Source organism: Bombina bombina, chromosome 10 (assembly GCF_027579735.1).
Source record: "Bombina bombina isolate aBomBom1 chromosome 10, aBomBom1.pri, whole genome shotgun sequence".
NCBI classification, from domain to species: domain Eukaryota; kingdom Metazoa; phylum Chordata; class Amphibia; order Anura; family Bombinatoridae; genus Bombina; species Bombina bombina.
In genome coordinates, this window is record NC_069508.1 from 39,449,183 (window position 1) to 39,469,729 (window position 20,547).

General features: G+C 39.5%; 1 protein-coding gene across 1 annotated transcript in view; it reads left to right on the forward strand.

Annotated features, from left to right (window-relative positions):
* Positions 1-14,358, forward strand: part of RGS8 (regulator of G protein signaling 8) — a 20,014-nt gene extending 5,656 nt beyond the window's left edge. Inside the window, exons 3-5 of the mRNA XM_053693122.1 lie at positions 7,015-7,079; positions 11,599-11,765; positions 13,800-14,358. Coding sequence (XP_053549097.1) covers positions 7,015-7,079; positions 11,599-11,765; positions 13,800-13,982 — 415 coding nt within the window. The 3' untranslated portion in view covers positions 13,983-14,358. The remainder of the gene's footprint in view (positions 1-7,014; positions 7,080-11,598; positions 11,766-13,799) is intronic.
* Positions 14,359-20,547: the final 6,189 nt, after the last annotated feature.

Genomic DNA, 20,547 nt, shown 5'->3' on the forward strand with positions numbered 1-20,547 from the left:
TTCTCCCACTGCAATTGACTCTCACCTTGCCCCAGCCCCACCATTATAAAACCTACTAGCTGACCTGGTGCCACATTCTTACTGTACCTAACAGCAATTAATATCCGTGCACTGTAATCTTCTTATAACGTAAAGCACCAGCAACATTATTGTCTCTATAATATCTTAGTCATATAAAATACCCTCAAAATGTATCGTCTCATAGTCTCCCTTAAACCTAATTTACCCCAACATCTTTTTCCCCACAATACCTTATACCCAAAGTAGCCCAACATTATTCTCTCTACAATCCTCTATCACCCAAAGTACCCCAAAATGATTCTCTCCACAATCCTCTATCACCAAAAGCACCCCAACATGATTCTCCCCACAATACCTCTCATTCAAAGTATCCCAACATAATTCTACCCACAATCCCTCTCATCCAAAGTATCCCAACATGATTCTACCTACAATCCTCTATCACCCAAAGTAGCTCAACATGATTCGATAATTCTCTATCACCCAAAGTACCCAACATGATTTTCTCCACAATCAACCATCACCCAAAGTACCCCAACATGATTCTCTCCATAATTCTCGATCACCCAAAGTAGCCCAACATGATTCTCTCCATAATTCTCTATCACCCAAAGTACCCAACATGATTTTCTCCACAATCAACCATCACCCAAAGTACCCCAACATGATTCTCTCCATAATTCTCGATCACCCAAAGTAGCCCAACATGATTCTCTCCACAATCCTCTATCACCCAAAGTACCCCAAAATGATTCTCTCCACAATCCTCTATTGCCCAAAGTACCCAAACATGATTCTCTCCACAATCAACCATCACCAAAAGCACCCCAACATGATTCTCCCCACAATCCCTCTCATCCAAAGTATCCCAACATGATTCTACCTACAATCCTCTATCACCCAATGTACCCAACATGATTCTCTCCACAATCAACCATCACCAAAAGTACCCCAACATGATTCTTTCCACAATCAACCATCACCCAAAGTACCCCAACATTAATCTACCCATAATCCTCTATCACACAAAGTACCCTAACATAACTCTACTCACAAGCCTCTATCACTCAAAGTACCCCAACATGATTCCCCACACAATCCTCTATTACCTAAATACTCATTATTATCCCTGAAATCACCCCATCATTTAATATACTCCACACAGTTCCCCCACAGTCCCATCACCTAGTGTACTCCCAAATCTATAATATTCCCTCCCCTGAAATAACCCATCCTCACACATCATTTTCACCTAACACGATACTACTTTAAAAAATATCTGTCTCAATATCCCCAATGTGTTTAAGAGTTTTTGTGATTAGGAATTAGGGGGTATCATGTACTGGTAGTTTTAGAGATAAGGGTCAATTACATTTGAGATGTAGGGAAGGTTTAAATTTTAGGGTTAGTTCAATCCTAAAGAAAGGTCTTGTTGAGAAAGATATAGATGCTGGTGAAATATTTTTCAGCAGAGTTCATGTTTGGGGGTTAGATGTAAGTGAGATTGTTTTGGGAGGTAAAGTAGTGGTATCAGGTCAGCTATATATTTTTTGTTGTGGCAAAGCTGGATCACAAATATATATAGTTATGGTGGGTGGGGAGCAGGTCAGCCATTGTTTTTTTATTATGGTGAATCGAGTCACAGTTCTAGAGCAGTTGTAGGGGAACATAGTTCCCCAGTCCTCATTGTAACACCCCAATCTTCACATGTGCCAATAACTAAATTTGAGAAGCAGAGACCTATTTATTTTTCTAGTGCTCTTTCTGTTTCTCTGAGTGACTGATTTTGTTCAGTATTGCTTAGTCCCGTCTCAAAGGTCATGTGATCAGAAACAGCCGCAACCTTTAGATTCCGAGCAGCAGGGGGATATTAATGCAGCTGCTAAATAACAATAAAAATGTAAATAGCTGTGCACAGACAAAGAGAACAAGAGAGTCTACTCCAGGCTAAAAGAGAAGCCGTGCAAAATGCACTGGGCCGGCTTACGCAGCTGTTTAAATTAAACATCATTAAAGTCTGTCAGAAAATCTGGTTACAGTGTAAAAGCTACTAAGGCTTCGCAAGAAGATCACTCGACCGTGTATTCCAAGCTATCAATTAAAGGGACAGTTTACTCAAAAAACTTCTCCCATTTAATTTGTTCCCAATGATCCACTTTACAAGTATTTCCATTACCCTTATATTGGCATTTGAAATAGTTGATTTAGTCTGTGGCATCCTCACCTATTCTGAAAGTTTTTGACCTTAGGTTCAAGCTATAGATAAGCTGTTTAAACACAGCCAGTAGAATAAATTACACTCCCAGTGGGGAGATAAGGTAATAAAATGTTAATTCTCCATTGTTCTCTTCAAGTATTGGTCTATGGTTTACGGACAGATATAAGATAAAGAAGCAAGTGTATGTACACAATGTGATAAAGTAATGAGATCTGATTATACCTACAAGCTCAACCCATTTTATTAGGTTGTGGCTTCAAAACTCATTAATTGGAAACACATTAAGGGAATAACAATTTTGTAGTATACTGTCCCTTTAATACTTTCTGAGAATGATTTCTGGGCTACTATTGCAATAGCCTTGACCTTCTGAACGCAGATTTCGGCCTCTATTTGAATGGCATATCTTAGTTGTGTGTGTAGCTTTTATAATGTTCCATTTTCTGTGCATGTTCAGTTCACATGTTAATAAATACAATTGTTTCCAGATTTAGTGAACAAAGCTTAAAATATACTGTAGCTAAAATAATTATTTTCTTTTTTTTTTACTTTTAAATTGGCCACATTAAAGTAAAAAAATTAAAAGCTTGGTTATAATAGAGTAAATAAATTCTGATAGCAGGATAGCTACCGCTCCAAAGCGTGCGTACGGAACCGTCCAACTGGATAGGAAACAAGCCAGGGATCCAACTGGCAACAAAAGGGTGCAAAACTGCAAGCAGGCGAACGACCGGCTAAGCATGAGAAACGAAAAGAAAGAACAGCTGCACGTACGATCCGTGAATAAAAGAAATCTTTATTTGAAGAGGCTGGTAAAACATACACACATTAACCCTTAAGTCGGGGGACTTCATCTGACATGTTTCGCACTGTTACAAGCGCTAAATCATGTGTTTATGAGGTTTATGTGTGTATGTTTTACCAGCATCTTCAAATAAAGATTTTGTTTATTCACTGATCTTACGTGCAGCTGTTATTTCTTTTCGATTCAAATAAATTATGATGCCTACATTATAAAAAAAAAAACAAAAAAAAAAAACTTAGCCACTTAAAGGGACACTGTACCCAAATTTTTTCTTTCATGATTCAGATAGAGCATGACATTTTAAGCAACTTTCTAATTTACACCTATTATGAAATTTTCTTCATTCTCTTGGTATCTTTATTTGAAATGCAAGAAAGTAAGTTTAGATGCCGGCCCATTTTTGGTGAACAACCTGGGTTGTTCTTGCTGATTGGTGGATAAACTCATCCACCAATAAAAAAGTGCTGTCCATAGTTCTGAATTAAAAAAAAAAGCTTAGATGTCTTCTTTTTAAAATAAAGATAGCAAGAGAACGAAGAAAAATTGATAATAGGAATAAATTAGAAAGTGGCTTAAAATTGCATGCTCTATCTGAATCATGAAAGAAAAAAATTGGGTTCAGTGTCCCTTTAAGGATAAGGTCTTTCTATGGGGTACACATTATTGGTGCTTGGTATGTCGCAGTCATTAAGGGGTTAATGTTCTTTTTAGTATTCAACATCAGCATTAATTCAGCAAGCAATTATATTTTCATTTTTCATGGGTCTCTTTTATTTTGTTTCCAACCTTGTTTCTTTTAGATTTACCCAGTGCGGGTGTAAAATAGCCAGATTTTATGATTATGGACTAGAAAATGAGGGGCGGAATGACAGTTGCGTGTAAGCGAAAAGCGGTTTATTGCGGCTCTTTGCACATGTCAGAAGTAGCACACATCTTACAAGTAAAAAGTAAACACCATCACTTCTTAATAAAAGTACTGGGCAGTATTTTGGGGTTAAAGTTGGTGGGTGTGGGGTGTTAAAAAAAAACGGCACTGAAAAGTGCCTTTACATTGCAGTCTATGGGAACTGTGTGTTCCCAGTAAATATTTATGTATATGCTTATATACATATATATTTATGTGTTAATATGAGTATATACACATATTAACACAAATATATATATCGGCATATATATTTATATTTGCTGCCATTGCTTTGCGGCTTACCCACTTTGCTGGCACTGAAGTTCTGATGCCGTATGTGACAGCATCAGAACGAGGCTCCCATAGGAGGCTATGGAAGCACGCTCTCGTGCTCTGGTATTACAAAGAAGAGCGCTAATATCCCTTTCATGAAAGTTATATTTAGCGCTCCACTTGTAATCTAGCCCTTCATGTTTAGATGCTGTCCTTTCATATGAAGGGCATATATTTATATATTTTAGAGCACTTTCCCTTTAAAATACCAGTATTTTTATCCAGCAAAGCAGATGTACTAACACATTTAATCAGTACACTGCAGTAGAGGTTACAAGATGATCTGACACATTGTCAAATGTGTTGGCACCTTGCAGCAGGTGATAAATATTAGAAAATAATGAGAACATATTTGATCACACATCATTGGAGCTGAGAATACACTTTAATTTATAATTAGCTTATTTAGAATGTATGTAATTATGTGCAAGGCTGTTTATTAATGTATTTTATTTGAACAACAATATGACACTGTGGCATGGACATCTATGGGGGCATATGGATGCAAATTCCCACTCCCCCTTGGGCAGGTGTCTAGAGCAGTGGTGGGCAATTATAGGCCCTCCAGATGTTATGGACTACATATCGCATAATGCTTTTTCAGCCATAATGCTGGCAGAGCATCATGGGAGATGTAGTCCATAACATCTGGAGGGCCGATAATTGCCCAACTCTGGTCTAGAGCATTGTTTCTCAACTGCGGTCCTCAAGTACCCCCAACAGGTCAGGTTTTTATCTTAGCTGAACTAGAGCACAGGTGATGGGTGAGTGCAGGTTAGTAATGAAAACCTGGCCTGTTGGGGGTACTTGAGGGCCACGGTTGAGAAACCCTGGTCTAGAGCCCTTAACTTGGAAGAAGTGAAGAATGGGATCTCCTCTTTAAAATGAGCAGTCACATAACCCTCTGGCCATCATACAGTGAGTCAGCAATAAAATGGCAGTTTCTAACTTGGTAGGTAAAATGGTAGGTAAAATGGGGGAGGGCTCTGGAACTGTATCTCTGTCACACCACACACTCTCATATTACACACACCACACACTCTCATACAACACACACACCACACACTCTCATACAACACACATAAAATACTCATATAACACACACCACACACTCTCGTACAATACACACACACCACACACTCTCATACAACACACACACACCACACACTCTCATACAACACACACTCACCACACACTCTCATAAAAACACACACCACACACTCTCATACAACACACACACCACACACTCTCATACAACACACACACACACACACACCACACACTCTCATACAATACAAATACTCTCATACAACACACACACACCATACACTCTCATACAATACACATACTCTCATACAACACACACACACACCACACACTCTCATACAATACACATACTCTCATACAACACACACACACACACTCTCATACAACACACACACACCACACACTCTCATACAATACACATAATCTCATACAGCACACACACCACACACTCTCATACAATACACATACCCTCATACAACACACACACACCACACACTCCCATACAACACACACTCTCGTACATCCACACACACACCACACACTCTCATACAACACACACACACACACTCATACAACACTCATCACACACTCATACAACACACACACACCACACACTCTCATACAACAGACACCACACACTCTCATACAACACGCACCACACACACTCTCATACAACACACACACCACACACTCTCATACAACACACACACATTCATACAACACTCATCACACACTCTCATACAACACACACACCACACACTCTCATACAACACACACCACACACTCTCATACAACATACACACAACACACACTCCACACATTACCATACAACACACACACTCACACTCTCTCATACAACAGACACACACACACCACACACTCTCATACAACACACACCACACACTCTCATACAACACACACACACACTCATACAACACTCATCACACACTCTCATACAACACACACACACACTCATACAACACTCATCACACACTCTCATACAACACACACACCACACACTATCATACAACACACACATTATCATACAACACACACACACTGCACACTCTCATTCAACACACAACACACACTCTCAAACACACAAACCGCAGAGTTTCAAACAACGCACACCACACACTCTTATGCAACACACACACACCACACACTCTCATACAACACACACACACAGCATACTTTCATACTTCACACTCACACAGACATATATATAAATATATATTTAAAAATAAATAGAACATTTTCTTCTATGTGAAGAACATTGGAATGTAAAATATGCATAACTACCTTCGGAAATAGCACACTTGGTTAAACGCGGTGTTGGGTAAGTGCACAAGTGATGTGTTTGTTTTTTTTCCCTTCAATGCGCTCCTTTGAAGTCTATGGAGAGAAGAAGTTAACGCGGTCGCGGTATCCAAAGTCCTGAAGTTTGTGGGCATCAGGTTTCGTTCATACAGTTTGCAGCTGTTATAAGGGGCTGCTATAAATCTTTATGAATTCTGAAATTTTCGAGTTTGGATATTGTAGTATTTTTTTCCTACGAGATATACGTTTTACTAATGGGTTTTATTGAAACTAGGCCAGTGATACAACAAATGTTATTTATTGTTTATTTTGTTTAGTTTACTGATGTTATCCTTAATAAGATACAATATATAATTTTTTGCGCAGACGATTAACTGCAGACGAAGCAAGAAGATGGGCTCGTTCCTTTGACCTGCTGCTGTCACATAAATGTAAGTGTTTAACTGCCTGTAGCAACAGATCACATTAATAATGGTGGCATTGAACCAGATGAGACTGCTTTTTATACCGTTGAGAAAAGAGGCCAAATGAATTTCATAACACTCATTATATAAGTGTGTCCCAATCTCATGATGTAGAGAAGCACAGAAAAACATGTAGTTTACTTAGGGATACAAAGATACTAAATAAAAATGCATTTATTAACCACTGTACATTGTGCTGGCTTTTGTAAGCAAAACGCAAATACGTCTTGCCTCAGACTACTTTTTATAGAGATGTAATTTTTGTCTCATTTTGATTTTTACTAAGGCAAAGTACCATAGTACGTATAAAAAGGCGATGATGCAAAAATAAAGACTAGACGTGTTGTGATCTGTTGCTCAGAAGAATCACGACTATAGCTGCGGCTTATTGTATTTGGTTCCTTTGTTCCGATTAAATGTGAAGCACGTTAATATCTGTATTTTCACTCTAACACATGCGGTGCAGGGACAAACTCAGTGCTGCAAACCTCAGCTATTTTCAGGATTAATTTGAGCAACAAATCAGTAATAACAACATTTTGTAATAAAGACAATATATATGTGTGTGTGTGTATATATATATAATTATTATTATTACTTTATTTATAAAGTGCCAACCTATTTTCCGCAGAGCTGTCCATGGATACAATTCATTTAAATAAAACAATGATATAAAACTTGTGAGAGACAGGACAACATTTTACAAACACATACAGGAGGAATTGAGGGCCCGATTCCCGTGGGAATTTACAATCTAGAAGGGTAGGAGGTTGAGAAACAGGAGGTGAGGACTGCAAGATTGAGAAAGATGTTAATGCAGAGTTAGATGAGGAAAATGTTAGGTGGTAGGATTCTCTGAACAAAAAAGTCTTCAGGGAGCATTTAAAGGAAGAAAGATTTGGGCAAAGCCTGACAGCACGAGGGAGAGTGTTCCAGAGGGTAGGTGCTGCACTACAGTAGTCCTGCAGTCTAGCATGGGAAGAGGTGATAGTCGCGGATGGAAGGAGCAGGTCATTATTGGATCTTAGTGGGCGGGCTGGAGTATACTTGTTTATTAGAGAGGATAGGTAGTGGGGAGCGGCGTTGGTGGTGAAAGCTTTGTATGTAAGGGTGAGAATTTTGAATTTAATTCTGCTGTGAATGGGGAGCCAATAAAGGGACTCGCAGAGAGGTGCAGCAGATACAGAGTGACAAGAAAAGTGGATTAGCCGGTCAGAGGAATTGAGGATGGATTGAAGAGGGGAGAGGCTGGAAAGACGAAGGCCAGTAAGTAGGTTATTGCAGTAGTCAAGTCGGGAAAAAACAAGGGAGTGGATTTGTTTTGTGGTATTAGTGCTCAGAAAAAGGTGAATCTTGGAAATATTGCGTAGGTGGTTGCAGCAGGATGAAGAAAGTGATTAGATGTGGAGGACTAAGGATAGATTTGAGTCAAGTGTAACTGATGGTGATGCTGTCAACAGGGATAGAAAAGTCAGAAATCTTTAGGTGGTGAGAGGCCATCCAGGAAGAAATACCAGATAAGCAGTCGCTGACATAAGAAAGGACAGAGGGAGAGAGAGTGGGAGTGGAGAGGTAGATCTGGGTGTCATCAGCATTGAGGTGATATTTGAAGCCATAACTGTTGATAAGTTTACCCAGCGAAGAAGTATAAATGGGAAGAGCAGAGGATCCAGAACAGATCCTTGAGGTACTCCAATAGACAGAGGCATTAGAGAGGAGGAGTCACCAGTAAATGGCACAGAAAAAGACCTGTGAGAAAGATAAGAGTGATTCCAAGAAAGAGCAGTGTCACAGAGGCCAAAAGAGCTAAGAGATTTTTTCGAATTTCGGATCGATTCGAATTCGGAAAAATTTGAATCAATTCGGTTCGGATTCATTCGGATTCGAATCAATTCGGCTGGAGTTGGTTCGATTCGGTTCGGAAATACGGAATTCAGTGGGATGTGCTGTGTATTAGACTAGTATTATGTACTGTATATTAGGTGTAACCCATAGCAGAGTGATATAACCTAATATACTGTACAATACTAGTGTAATCCATGGCCATCCGAATCTACCGAATAAATCCGAATAAATCCGAACTAATTCGGATTTATTCGGTAAATTCGGCACTATTTTAATTCGGAAATCCGAATCGATCCGAATCCCGAATTTTACGAATTCGGCCGAATTTCCGAATCGATCCGAAACTAATCGCACATGTCTATTTATTCTACCTCTTTTCCTGTTACTTAATATCCTCCAGGAGTATGGTTGTAATCGGATTCTTTCAGCAATGGTTCTATGTATCAGCTGTTCATTGGCCGATAAGAAAAACTCACATCTCTGTCAGTGACATGTAATTACTTTTCCCAGACCGTCCCCGGGGCACCCACTGTAAGAGATATTGACGAGTCCTTCACCCAGAGCTACCAGTTTCTAAACAGATTTATCCCAATAGTATCAAAATAAAAAACAACCTTCTAGTGTAGGGCTCAAAATTTCCATTTGCCCGCTAGCCATTGGCGAGTGGAAATTTAACAGTGGTGATTGAAAGTTAGTGAGTGAACGTTACAAATACTATCTAGAGGGATATTATATATCCATGAAAGTGCAAGGATATGTTATTCCTCTAGGGTTAAAAAGACCCCATTAGTGCTTAGACTGTTACTTCTGAGAGGGTAAACAGGGGCAGAGAGAAATCGGAGAGGAAAAGTGAAAGTGGAGTACAATATTCCATAGAAAGTCTTATAGCTCTCTAAAAAATGCAAAGCAATATATTTTGTATTGATATTTAGTAGTGAGGAGAGCCACTCACTACTAAAAAGTTAAAAATTAGGGGTCACTTTAGCCAAAAAATGTCTTTGTTAAAGCATGAAATTTTAAGACACACGACCCTGCAACTAGCGCTGCTGATTGGATCAGAGGCAGTTTCTGCTCAGGACCAGCATTGTTCTGCAGGTCCCGATCAGTAATTCTACTATGGGGCATATGGGGGAGCTTGATGCCCCGTGTTTCCGGCGAGTCTTCAGACCGCTGTTCTATAAACTGTCTGCCTGCTCTGAGGCGGCGGACAGACATCACCAGAAACCAACCCGATTGAATATGATTGGGTTGATTGACACCCCCTACTAGCGGGCGATTGGCCGCGAATCTGTAGGGGGCGGCATTGCACCAGCAGTTCACAAGAACTGCTGGTGCAATGATTAATGCCGGGAGCGTATTTATCGATGTGCAGCGGACATGATCCGCAATATCGGATCATGTCCGCAATATCGGATCATGTCCGCTCGCACATTAATAAATAGGTCCCTATGTGTTTAACCCATCTGTGCAATGTAGATAGAGCAAGCAATTTTAAACAACTTTACAAAATACTTATATTATCTAATTTGCTTTGTTTTCTTGATATCCTTTATTGTAAACATTCCTAGGAAAGTTCAAAAGCAGCAATGCACTACTGGGAGCTAGCGACTGATTGGCTTCACATATATGCCTCTTGTCATTGGTTTACTAGATGTGTTCAGCTAGCTCCCAGTAGTGCTTTGCTGCTCCTTCAACAAAAGATACAAAGAGAACAATGCAAATGTAATAATATAAGTAAATTGGAAAGTTGTGTAAAATTGTGTGCGTTATCTGAATCATGAAAGAAATATATTTTGTAAAATTATATAAACATGAATGTATATCAAACTAGAAGCAAAATCAAGTTAAACAGCACTTAAAGTAAAGGTAAAGTTAATGTCCCTAGAATTCATCAATTCTTACAATATAATAACTTTATTTCATTTCATTTGTTTGAAAAAAATAGACTTTTATTCATTGTGTTTGTTCCTACCGTTACAGGGCAATCTCCTCCCATCCTTTACTTCCCATATTGCTGTTATGTGACGTATAGAGCGGTCCCACCCGTTCTATACATATCTCTAATGTGGGGTCACGAAGATACTCTCTAATGTGCATGCGCGAATCGGCGGTTTCTCAGTTTACCACGCATGTGCTTCACGGCGATACAGTGTCTCCAATGCGCTAGAAACCTAGTACACAATGAATAACAATAATGTGTTCATTGAGTACTATGTTTTTTGTGAACGCGAAAAGCTTTTTAGTATTTTTGGAGCCGTCCGTGACAGCAGATGCTGTTTCTTGCCAAAGCCATACAATGTGCATGCGCCAAACGGGAGCGCGCTCCAGACACAAATTTCATCATTAAAAATTCTTGAGCATGCGCAGGCTAAGATGTGGGCGGGTGACGTAGTTCACCGGCCGCCTAACGGCCAGGATTTCAATAGGCTATATAAAAAACGTGACCTAGGGAGAAAAAATAAATAAAAAAAACGGGCTGATTTAGGTGATGAAAATAAATATATGTATTACAGCTATAACTTTGTTTAGAGGGAAATTTATAAAGAACGATGATTGAAACTAATATTGTTTTTTGGAGAACAATATTACTGTGGATCACAAACATGATAAGTTTACCTTCACTTTAAACCCTTTACTGCAGGTGGGCGCTCAGCATTCCGTGCTTTCCTACAGTCAGAATTCAGTGAGGAGAACTTGGAATTTTGGATCGCCTGTGAGGAATACAGAAAAACTCGCTCCGTCAACAAACTCCCATCCAAGGCTCTTCATATCTTCCAAGAGTTCATCGATGTTCAGGCTCCCAGAGAAGTATGAACACGAAAAAATGGTCATCTTCTTACTTTAGTAAAACATAAAGAATTACCATTGTTTAGAAAAATATTTTTTATCTAGATGCAATTGAGAAAATCCTCAAATGTTTTTATTTTATTTTATTTTTTTGGAGATTATATACCAATGTTGACAACAAAGGGGCCGATTTATGAAAGTGCGGACGGACATGATCTGCTGTAGCGAACATGTCCACTGCACATCGATAAATGCTGACAGTCGCTGTCAGTATTTTTCATTGCACAAACAGTTCTGGTGAACTGCTTGTGCAATGCCGCCTAGCAGGGGGTGTCAATCAACCCGATCATATGCGATCGGGCTGATTGCTGCCCGCCGCCTCAGGAGCGGTGGACGAGTTAAGGAGCAGCGGTCTTACGACCGCTGCTTCTTAACTCCTTTACGCCTGAAGGCTCGCGCGGAAACAGCTGCATCAAGCTCCATTCAGAGCTTGATGAATTGGCCCCTAAGGCTCAATTAACTAAATTGGAAATGTAAAGGGGTGGTGTACTGTACATTTTTCTCCTCTTTAGATTTTGTCATATGAAACAGCTATTTTTTCTAACACCTTCTAAAAGCACTAAAAATGTTAGGATTACTGGCTATAGAAGAGCTATGTAAACGAGATACATCAAAAGATATAAGCCTACCAGTGTGGAGTGGGAAACAGAGGGCCAGATTCTCTAAAGCTCTCTGATCTGATGGGTTTTTAAACAACGCCTTGTCAGTATTACAAGGTCCCTCAGAGATTTATTTAAAGACATTGGGGCTGATTTATCAAATGGCAGACGGACATGATTCGCTGTAGGGAATCATGTTCGCCCCGGCATACGCTGTTGGCTTTTAACATTGCACTAGCATTTCTTATGAAATGCTTGTGCAATGCCGCCCCCTGCACATTCACGGCCAATCGGCCACTAGCAGGGGGTGTCAATCATCCCGATCGTGAAGGAGCAGTGGTCTTATGAATGCTGTTTCTTAACTTGCGTTTCCAGCGAGCCAGAAACTTCGGGGGAAGATTGCAGCATCCGCTGCTTGGTAAATATACCCCAATATTTGCATTTGGAACTGTGTGTTTCATAAAGGGGAGTTTACTAATATTCTTTATGTAAGAAGAGACACTTACTTTACAATGTAATGCTCAGTAAAATAAGCTGATGATTTCTCTCCATGATAGTGAGTTTTTGAGAATCAGGACCCCAGAGAGACCAGCCCTTTTTTAAAGGATTTTCTGAATTAGCTGCTTGCATGAGCACAGGCCACATTTTAAAGGGACAGTAAATGTTAAAATTGTCTTCACTACTTTCAAATCAGTGCTACCAGGCTACTTGTTGACTTGATGCTTTTTTTCTATTGTTTTTAATGAAAATGTCAGAAGGTGGTACAGCCAATCAGGAACTGCCCTGATCACTCTATTGAAACTAAGTGGGCAGGAGGTATGGCTCGTGATTGGCTATACCAACTGCTGACAGTTTAGTAAAAAAAAAAAAAAAATGCACATGATATCAGATGAAATCTTTGGGTGGATTCACTATAGAACAGAAGCAGGCAACAGGCAGCACAAGGTTCTGAAATAATTTATTACTTTTTTTAAAATCATCTTTCCTGGCAGAAATTAAAGTTAATTGCTTAAGCATTTAAATAGCTGCATTACCTATCAATCACACATTAACTGACTTTATACAAAATATCTGGTCAATTGCAAAATTTTAGATTTGTGTACAATTTATTCTGTTTATCATTATGTGTCTAAATTACAATTGGAAACAGATTTATCCATTTATTGTAATTTCATTTATCTTATTATTATAATGATTACAATTATAGCAAAATGTCTAACTATGCAATATATTCTATTCCAGTTGATATGCTTACCTGAATTTGTCTATAAATAAAACCTCGCCAGCAGAATTTGTAAGAAATATAAAAGTTTATATTCTTTCATCTTTAATATAATATTTTCAAATACAGATTAATTTATCTCTCATGGTAATCCTTTCTGTTTCTATTCTTTAGGTTAATCTTGATTACCCAACACGTGAACTGACAAAGAGAAACCTACAGCATCCTTCATTGTCTTGTTTTGACCTTGCACAACTGAGGGTTCGTAGCTTAATGGAAAGGGATTCTTATCCAAGATTCCTACGCTCAAAAATCTACAATGACCTCCTCACTTACACTCAGAAAAAACCAAGTTAGTGTCAGACTAGAAATCAAAGTGGCTACAAAAACATCATTGTCACTCAAACCATGGAGACTGGCCCTGCCCCTGAGGAACGGATGGAGAAGGTCAGATTATCACTGCTTGGGAAACTGCAGCAATTTGACTGCCTATATGATACACTCTACATCCTTTTGGCTTCCCACAAATTTTCCTTGCCTCACTCAAAAAACTTTCCATTCTTTCCAGAAACAAATTGAAGATAACATGTTTAAGGCAAATATATGGAGGTAAACGTACAACAGAAAAAAAACTACAATAGTTAAGTAATATTTCTGAAACCATGGATATTTGTGCTACCTTCTTTCTTGTTGTTTACTAACGTGAAGTGATTATATTTAACTCTCTGTATCATATGGTCTGGATATGTCCATCCATTTTTTTTTTTTTACACATATCTATTGAAATGTAGGGGTTTGTAACAACTGAGATCTGAGCCAAAAATGCAGTGAGTGTAGAAACCTTGAAGGGAACTCTTATTCCTAAAAGAAGAAGGAAATCCTGTGGTAAATGTTCTTAAAACCTTTAATGATAATCTCAAAGGTAAAAGATGAATTGCTGCTATAAAAAAGAGTTTATAGTCTATGTGTGACATCACGTTAAGCCCGAGAGCCTTCAATGATATCATTTTAACTCCTTGGACGCCAAGAGGGCTACAACTAGGCTAAGACTGGTCATAGACTAAAGGAAAAGTAGGTTGGGTGGATTGAAGCTCCGTCCATCTGCTATAAATATGGGTGTTGATGGGTTAGTTATCATAGAGTACCTGTTGGCCACTCCTTTTCTGCCTAGCTCCCAGACAGTGTGGCAGCAAGGCTCAACAGTTCTCCTCTTACTGCTCCTGCACCCACAGACCCTGTGCATGGTGACAGCAAACCATACACAAGTGAAACAGCAGTCACAGACAGCAGTGGCTAAGGCCAGCAGGGCAAGGTGTGGCATGTGGCTGACAGTGAAGTTGCAAGGCTAGGGGTCTGGTGTGATTGTTTGTCTTATATAGGTGCCGCAGGACTAAAGGTATTTTGCACGGGACTGAGAAGTTGCAGGGCCAGATGGCGTGAAGGGGGATGTGGATGACAGAGGGCTTGCAAGTCCAAGAGTATTTTCTGATGTATATAGCAAAAAGAGGGTTGCAAGGCCATGGATCTTATATTGCATGTCTTGACATAGTGGTTGAAGGGCAAGGGGTCTGATGTGGCTCACTGAGTGGCTGCAGGGCTAATAATCTTATATGGCTGACAAATTGACTGCAGGGCCAGGGATATTATGTGGCGAGTGGCTGCAGGGCCAGGGATTTTATATTTTACATGGCTGAAAGAGGGGCTGCAGGGCAAGGGTATGATATAGCCCGTGATTGACATAGTAGCTGCAGGGCCGGATTGTATGATGTAGAATGTAAATGGTAGAGGGCTTGCAGGTTCATGGTTTTGTTCTGATGGGATGCAGGTAAGCAGCTGACAGAGGGGCTGCAGGGAAGGTGTCTTTTGTGACATGTAGATGATAAAGGGGCTCCAAGGCAAGGGGGCGGCTGGTCTAATGTAGGTAGTATGTGGCTATAAGAGGAGCTGCAGTGCCAGGAGTCTGATATGAGTCTGATGTTAGTCAGCAAAATAGGCTGCTCTGCTTTCAAATGCTCAAATTTATTGCTGGTCCTAGCCTGACCCTATTTGCAACACAGTGTAAGGCAATGCGTTGCAGCCCTCTCTAGCATTCAAGGGGTTAATAAGGTGCAGCAGGAATCAAGCCTGTAATAAATGAATAGACATCAAAGTGGCATCTGATAGCAAAGAATGAACTAAAGTTAAAGTACAGAAAGTTATAAGTTGGAGAAAGCTAAAGAACAATATAAATGGCGGTGAATGGAAGGTAAATAGATACATTTTATTGATATAACCGTTAATAAACTGCTGGTAAAATAGGTGAAAAGATCTTTAGTGTTAGAGACAAACTGTGAAATCAGCCATCATTTCCGTCTATAAGTTCTATAACTTACATTTTATGACACACGCCATTAGCTTGCAACACGGCAACAGCTAATTGCTTGGGAAACACCAATAAAACATTCTAGTGCCCACACAGCATGAACCGTAACCCAGATCTGGATCTAGCCTGGTATATTCTGGAGCCCTGTTAATGTTTATTTTTCCAAGTGGACTTTAATGAAGAACACAATTAATGTATGTTCAGGAATAAATCTGACTATTGTGGACTATCTATGATGGATTATAAGAAATCTAAATAAAAAAAAGCTTTATGTTTGATTGGGCCAGTAGGATTTAGCTGAATTTTAAGTAATCAGTTCAAGTTTATCTGACCATAAACAGTAAGGACCTCAGGTTAAAAAGATTATAATCAGTTTATTTCAATTCAATTCATAATAGGTTTAATGCAAAGCAAAGAGAGTTGCCAAGCTTATTACAAGCATGGTTAAGTATTACAATGTTATAAGGTATAGATAGGGTATTCAACCTTGTTATTAATTCACTTTACAGGCTGATGGTGTCATTGGAACAAGATAATTAACACTATATATATATATATATATATATATATATATATATATATATATATATATATATATATATATATATATATATATATATATATACACACAGAAGACCTGCATATAAAATAAATATTTTAAAGGCATTTCAAACTGTTAAATTGTGTATATTATCTCCTTTCCTGTGCCCATTTAGGGATAGATCAAACAATTACTGTGTAGGATGTTGCAGGGTTCTGAAATCTGAATGATGGACAATTTTAGGTTTAATGTCTCTTAAAAGGGGCAGTAAACCTACAAAATAAAGGTACATAATTCTGCACATAGTGCAGAGTAATATAACATTAGCTTAGCGCTAACTGTATACAGCAAAGTGTTGCAGAGATATTTTATTAAGAAGTTAAATTTTGCAGAACGCCGCTCCTTGCTCTACTGAGCGGGTATGTTTTTTCCTAAGCGCATCGAGGGCACCCTGTCTAGTCACAGCGCACCCGATTGCGCCATTAAACTTAATGTAGCTTGCTCCCACTACCAGACCAGAGTGGGAGCTAGCTACATTGAGTTTAATGGCGCTAAGCTAATGTTATATAATTCTGCACTATGTGCAGAATTATATAACATTATTTTGTAGGTTTACTGTCACTTTAAGTACAGCATTGTTTATAATCTTGAGACGGAAACAGGGTTTGTGGCATATAGACCATGAGGGCCATTTTTTAATAAACCAATCAGTGCCTAGGGTCCATGAAAATATCAGAAACATATTGTTTAGTGTAAAAGTAAATGTTTTAATCTTATTTTCACCTTGAAGATCCCTAATCTAAACAGATGATTACTTACTGATGACATTATTTACTCCTTGTGTACTTTGTGTAGTCCGGAAGCTCGGGGGCGGGTCTCTCACAGTCTGACTCCACCTCCCTGCCTGCATTTTGGTGTTAGTGTGCACATCACGCCACAGGCTCAACCTCAGATCATGGAGTGAGGTTCACAGCTGAGGAGCACAAGAGTTGTCAAATTGTTATGTAGCTAGTGCCACTGTCCCCCTGGCCCATTTCTAGTGATGCCAGTGCTTGGCCATAGACAACGGCTGAATGATGGTGAATAGGAGGCCCAGAGTAGGTTACTTCTCATAATAAGTATGACACATACTTCTACTTAGTTGGTATAAAGACAAAAAATAATGAAGTTTGGATTTTAGTTATTATACTACTGTAGTTGTAGAATATGATTTTTGGGGTTTTTTAAGGATAAACTGTCTAACAAAGGTAAAAATGCGTAGAGAAAGGCAATAACTAATATTTATAGGCATTTCCCATTTCACATTCATGGATGAATTCTGCCTCTTGTAAGCAATGTGGTTTGTGACAGCTAAATCTTTTCTATGCACTGCACAGGGCTTCCCAGTACTGTGTTTATTGCTATCTTTTTGCATTACATTCCTAAGGATGTTTAACTTAGGAGTCTGTGGCCTAGATTTGGAGTTTGGCGGTAGATGGGCTGTTAACGCTCCGCGGGCTTTTTTCTGGCCGCACCATAAAATTAACTCTGGTATCGAGAGTTCAATAAAATGCTGCGTTAGGCTCCAAAAAAGGAGCGTAGAGCATTTTTACCGCAAATGCAACTCTCGATACCAGAGTTGCTTACGGACGCGGCCAGCCTCAAAAACGTGCTCGTGCACGATTCTCCCATAGGAAACAATGTGGCTGTTTGAGCTGAAAAAAAACCTAACACCTGCAAAAAAGCAGCGTTCAGCTCCTAACGCAGCCCCATTGTTTCCTATGGGGAAACACTTCCTACGTCTGCACCTAACACCCTAACATGTACCCCGAGTCTAAACACCCCTAACCTTACACTTATTAACCCCTAATCTGCCGCCCCCGCTATCGCTGACCCCTGCATATTATTATTAACCCCTAATCTGCCGCTCCGTACACCGCCGCAACCTACGTTATCCCTATGTACCTCTAATCTGCTGCCCCTAACACCGCCGACCCCTATATTATATTTATTAACCCCTAACCTGCCCCCCACAACGTCGCCGACACCTACCTACACTTATTAACCCCTAATCTGCCGAGCGGACCTGAGCGCTACTATAATAAAGTTATTAACCCCTAACCCGCCTCACTAACCCTATAATAAATAGTATTAACCCCTAATCTGCCCTCCCTAACATCGCCGACACCTAACTTCAATTATTAACCCCTAATCTGACGACCGGAGCTCATCGCTACTATAATAAATGGATTAACCCCTAAAGCTAAGTCTAACCCTAACACTAACACCCCCCTAAGTTAAATATAATTTAAATCTAACGAAATTAATTAACTCTTATTAAATAAATTATTCCTATTTAAAGCTAAATACTTACCTGTAAAATAAATCCTAATATAGCTACAATATAAATTATAATTATATTATAGCTATTTTAGGATTAATATTTATTTTACAGGCAACTTTGTAATTATTTTAACCAGGTACAATAGCTATTAAATAGTTAAGAACTATTTAATAGTTACCTAGTTAAAATAATAACAAAATTACCTGTAAAATAAATCCTAACCTAAGTTATAATTAAACCTAACACTACCCTATCAATAAATTAATTAAATAAACTACCTACAATTACCTACAATTAACCCAACACTACACTATCAATACATTAATTAAATACAATTTCTACAAATAACTACAATTACATAAACTAACTAAAGTACAAAAAATAAAAAAGAACTAAGTTACAAAAAATAAAAAAATATTTACAAACATAAGAAAAATATTACAACAATTTTAAACTAATTACACCTACTCTAATCCCCCTAATAAAATAACAAAGACCCCCAAAATAAAAAAATGCCCTACCCTATTCTAAATTAATAGAGTTAAAAGCTCTTTTACCTTACCAGCCCTGAACAGGGCCCTTTGCGGGGCATGCCCCAAGAAAATCAGCTCTTTTGCCTGTAAAAAAAATAATACAATACCCCCCCCCAACATTACAACCCACCACCCACATACCCCTAATCTAACCCAAACCCCCCTTAAATAAACCTAACACTAAGCCCCTGAAGATCTTCCTACCTTGTCTTCACCATCCAGGTATCACCGATCCGTCCTGGCATCCGGTGCTGAAGAGGTCCAGAAGAGGCTCCAAAGTCTTCCTCCTATCCGGCAAGAAGAGGACATCCGGACCGGCAAACATCTTCTCCAAGCGGGATCTTCGATCTTCTTCCATCCGGTGCGGAGCGGGTCCATCTTGAAGCAGCCGACGCGGATCCATCCTCTTCTTCCGTTGTCTCCCGACGAATGACGGTTCCTTTAAGGGACGTCATCCAAGATGGCGTCCCTCGAATTCCGATTGGCTGATAGGATTCTATCAGCCAATCGGAATTAAGGTAGGAATATTCTGATTGGCTGATAGAATCAGCCAATCAGAATCAAGTTCAATCCTATTGGCTGATCCAATCAGCCAATCAGATTGACCTCGCATTCTATTGGCTGTTCCGATCAGCCAATAGAATGCGAGCTCAATCTGATTGGCTGATTGGATCAGCCAATCAGATTGAACTTGATTCTGATTGGCTGATTCCATCAGCCAATCAGAATATTCCTACCTTAATTCCGATTGGCTGATAGAATCCTATAAGCCAATCGGAATTCGAGGGACGCCATCTTGGATGACGTCCCTTAAAGGAACCGTCATTCGTCGGGAGACAACGGAAGAAGAGGATGGATCCGCGTCGGCTGCTTCAAGATGGACCCGCTCCGCACCGGATGGAAGAAGATCGAAGATGCCGCTTGGAGAAGATGTTTGCCGGTCCGGATGTCCTCTTCTTGCCGGATAGGAGGAAGACTTTGGAGCCTCTTCTGGACCTCTTCAGCACCGGATGCCAGGACGGATCGGTGATACCTGGATGGTGAAGACAAGGTAGGAAGATCTTCAGGGGCTTAGTGTTAGGTTTATTTAAGGGGGGTTTGGGTTAGATTAGGGGTATGTGGGTGGTGGGTTGTAATGTTGGGGGGGGTATTGTATTATTTTT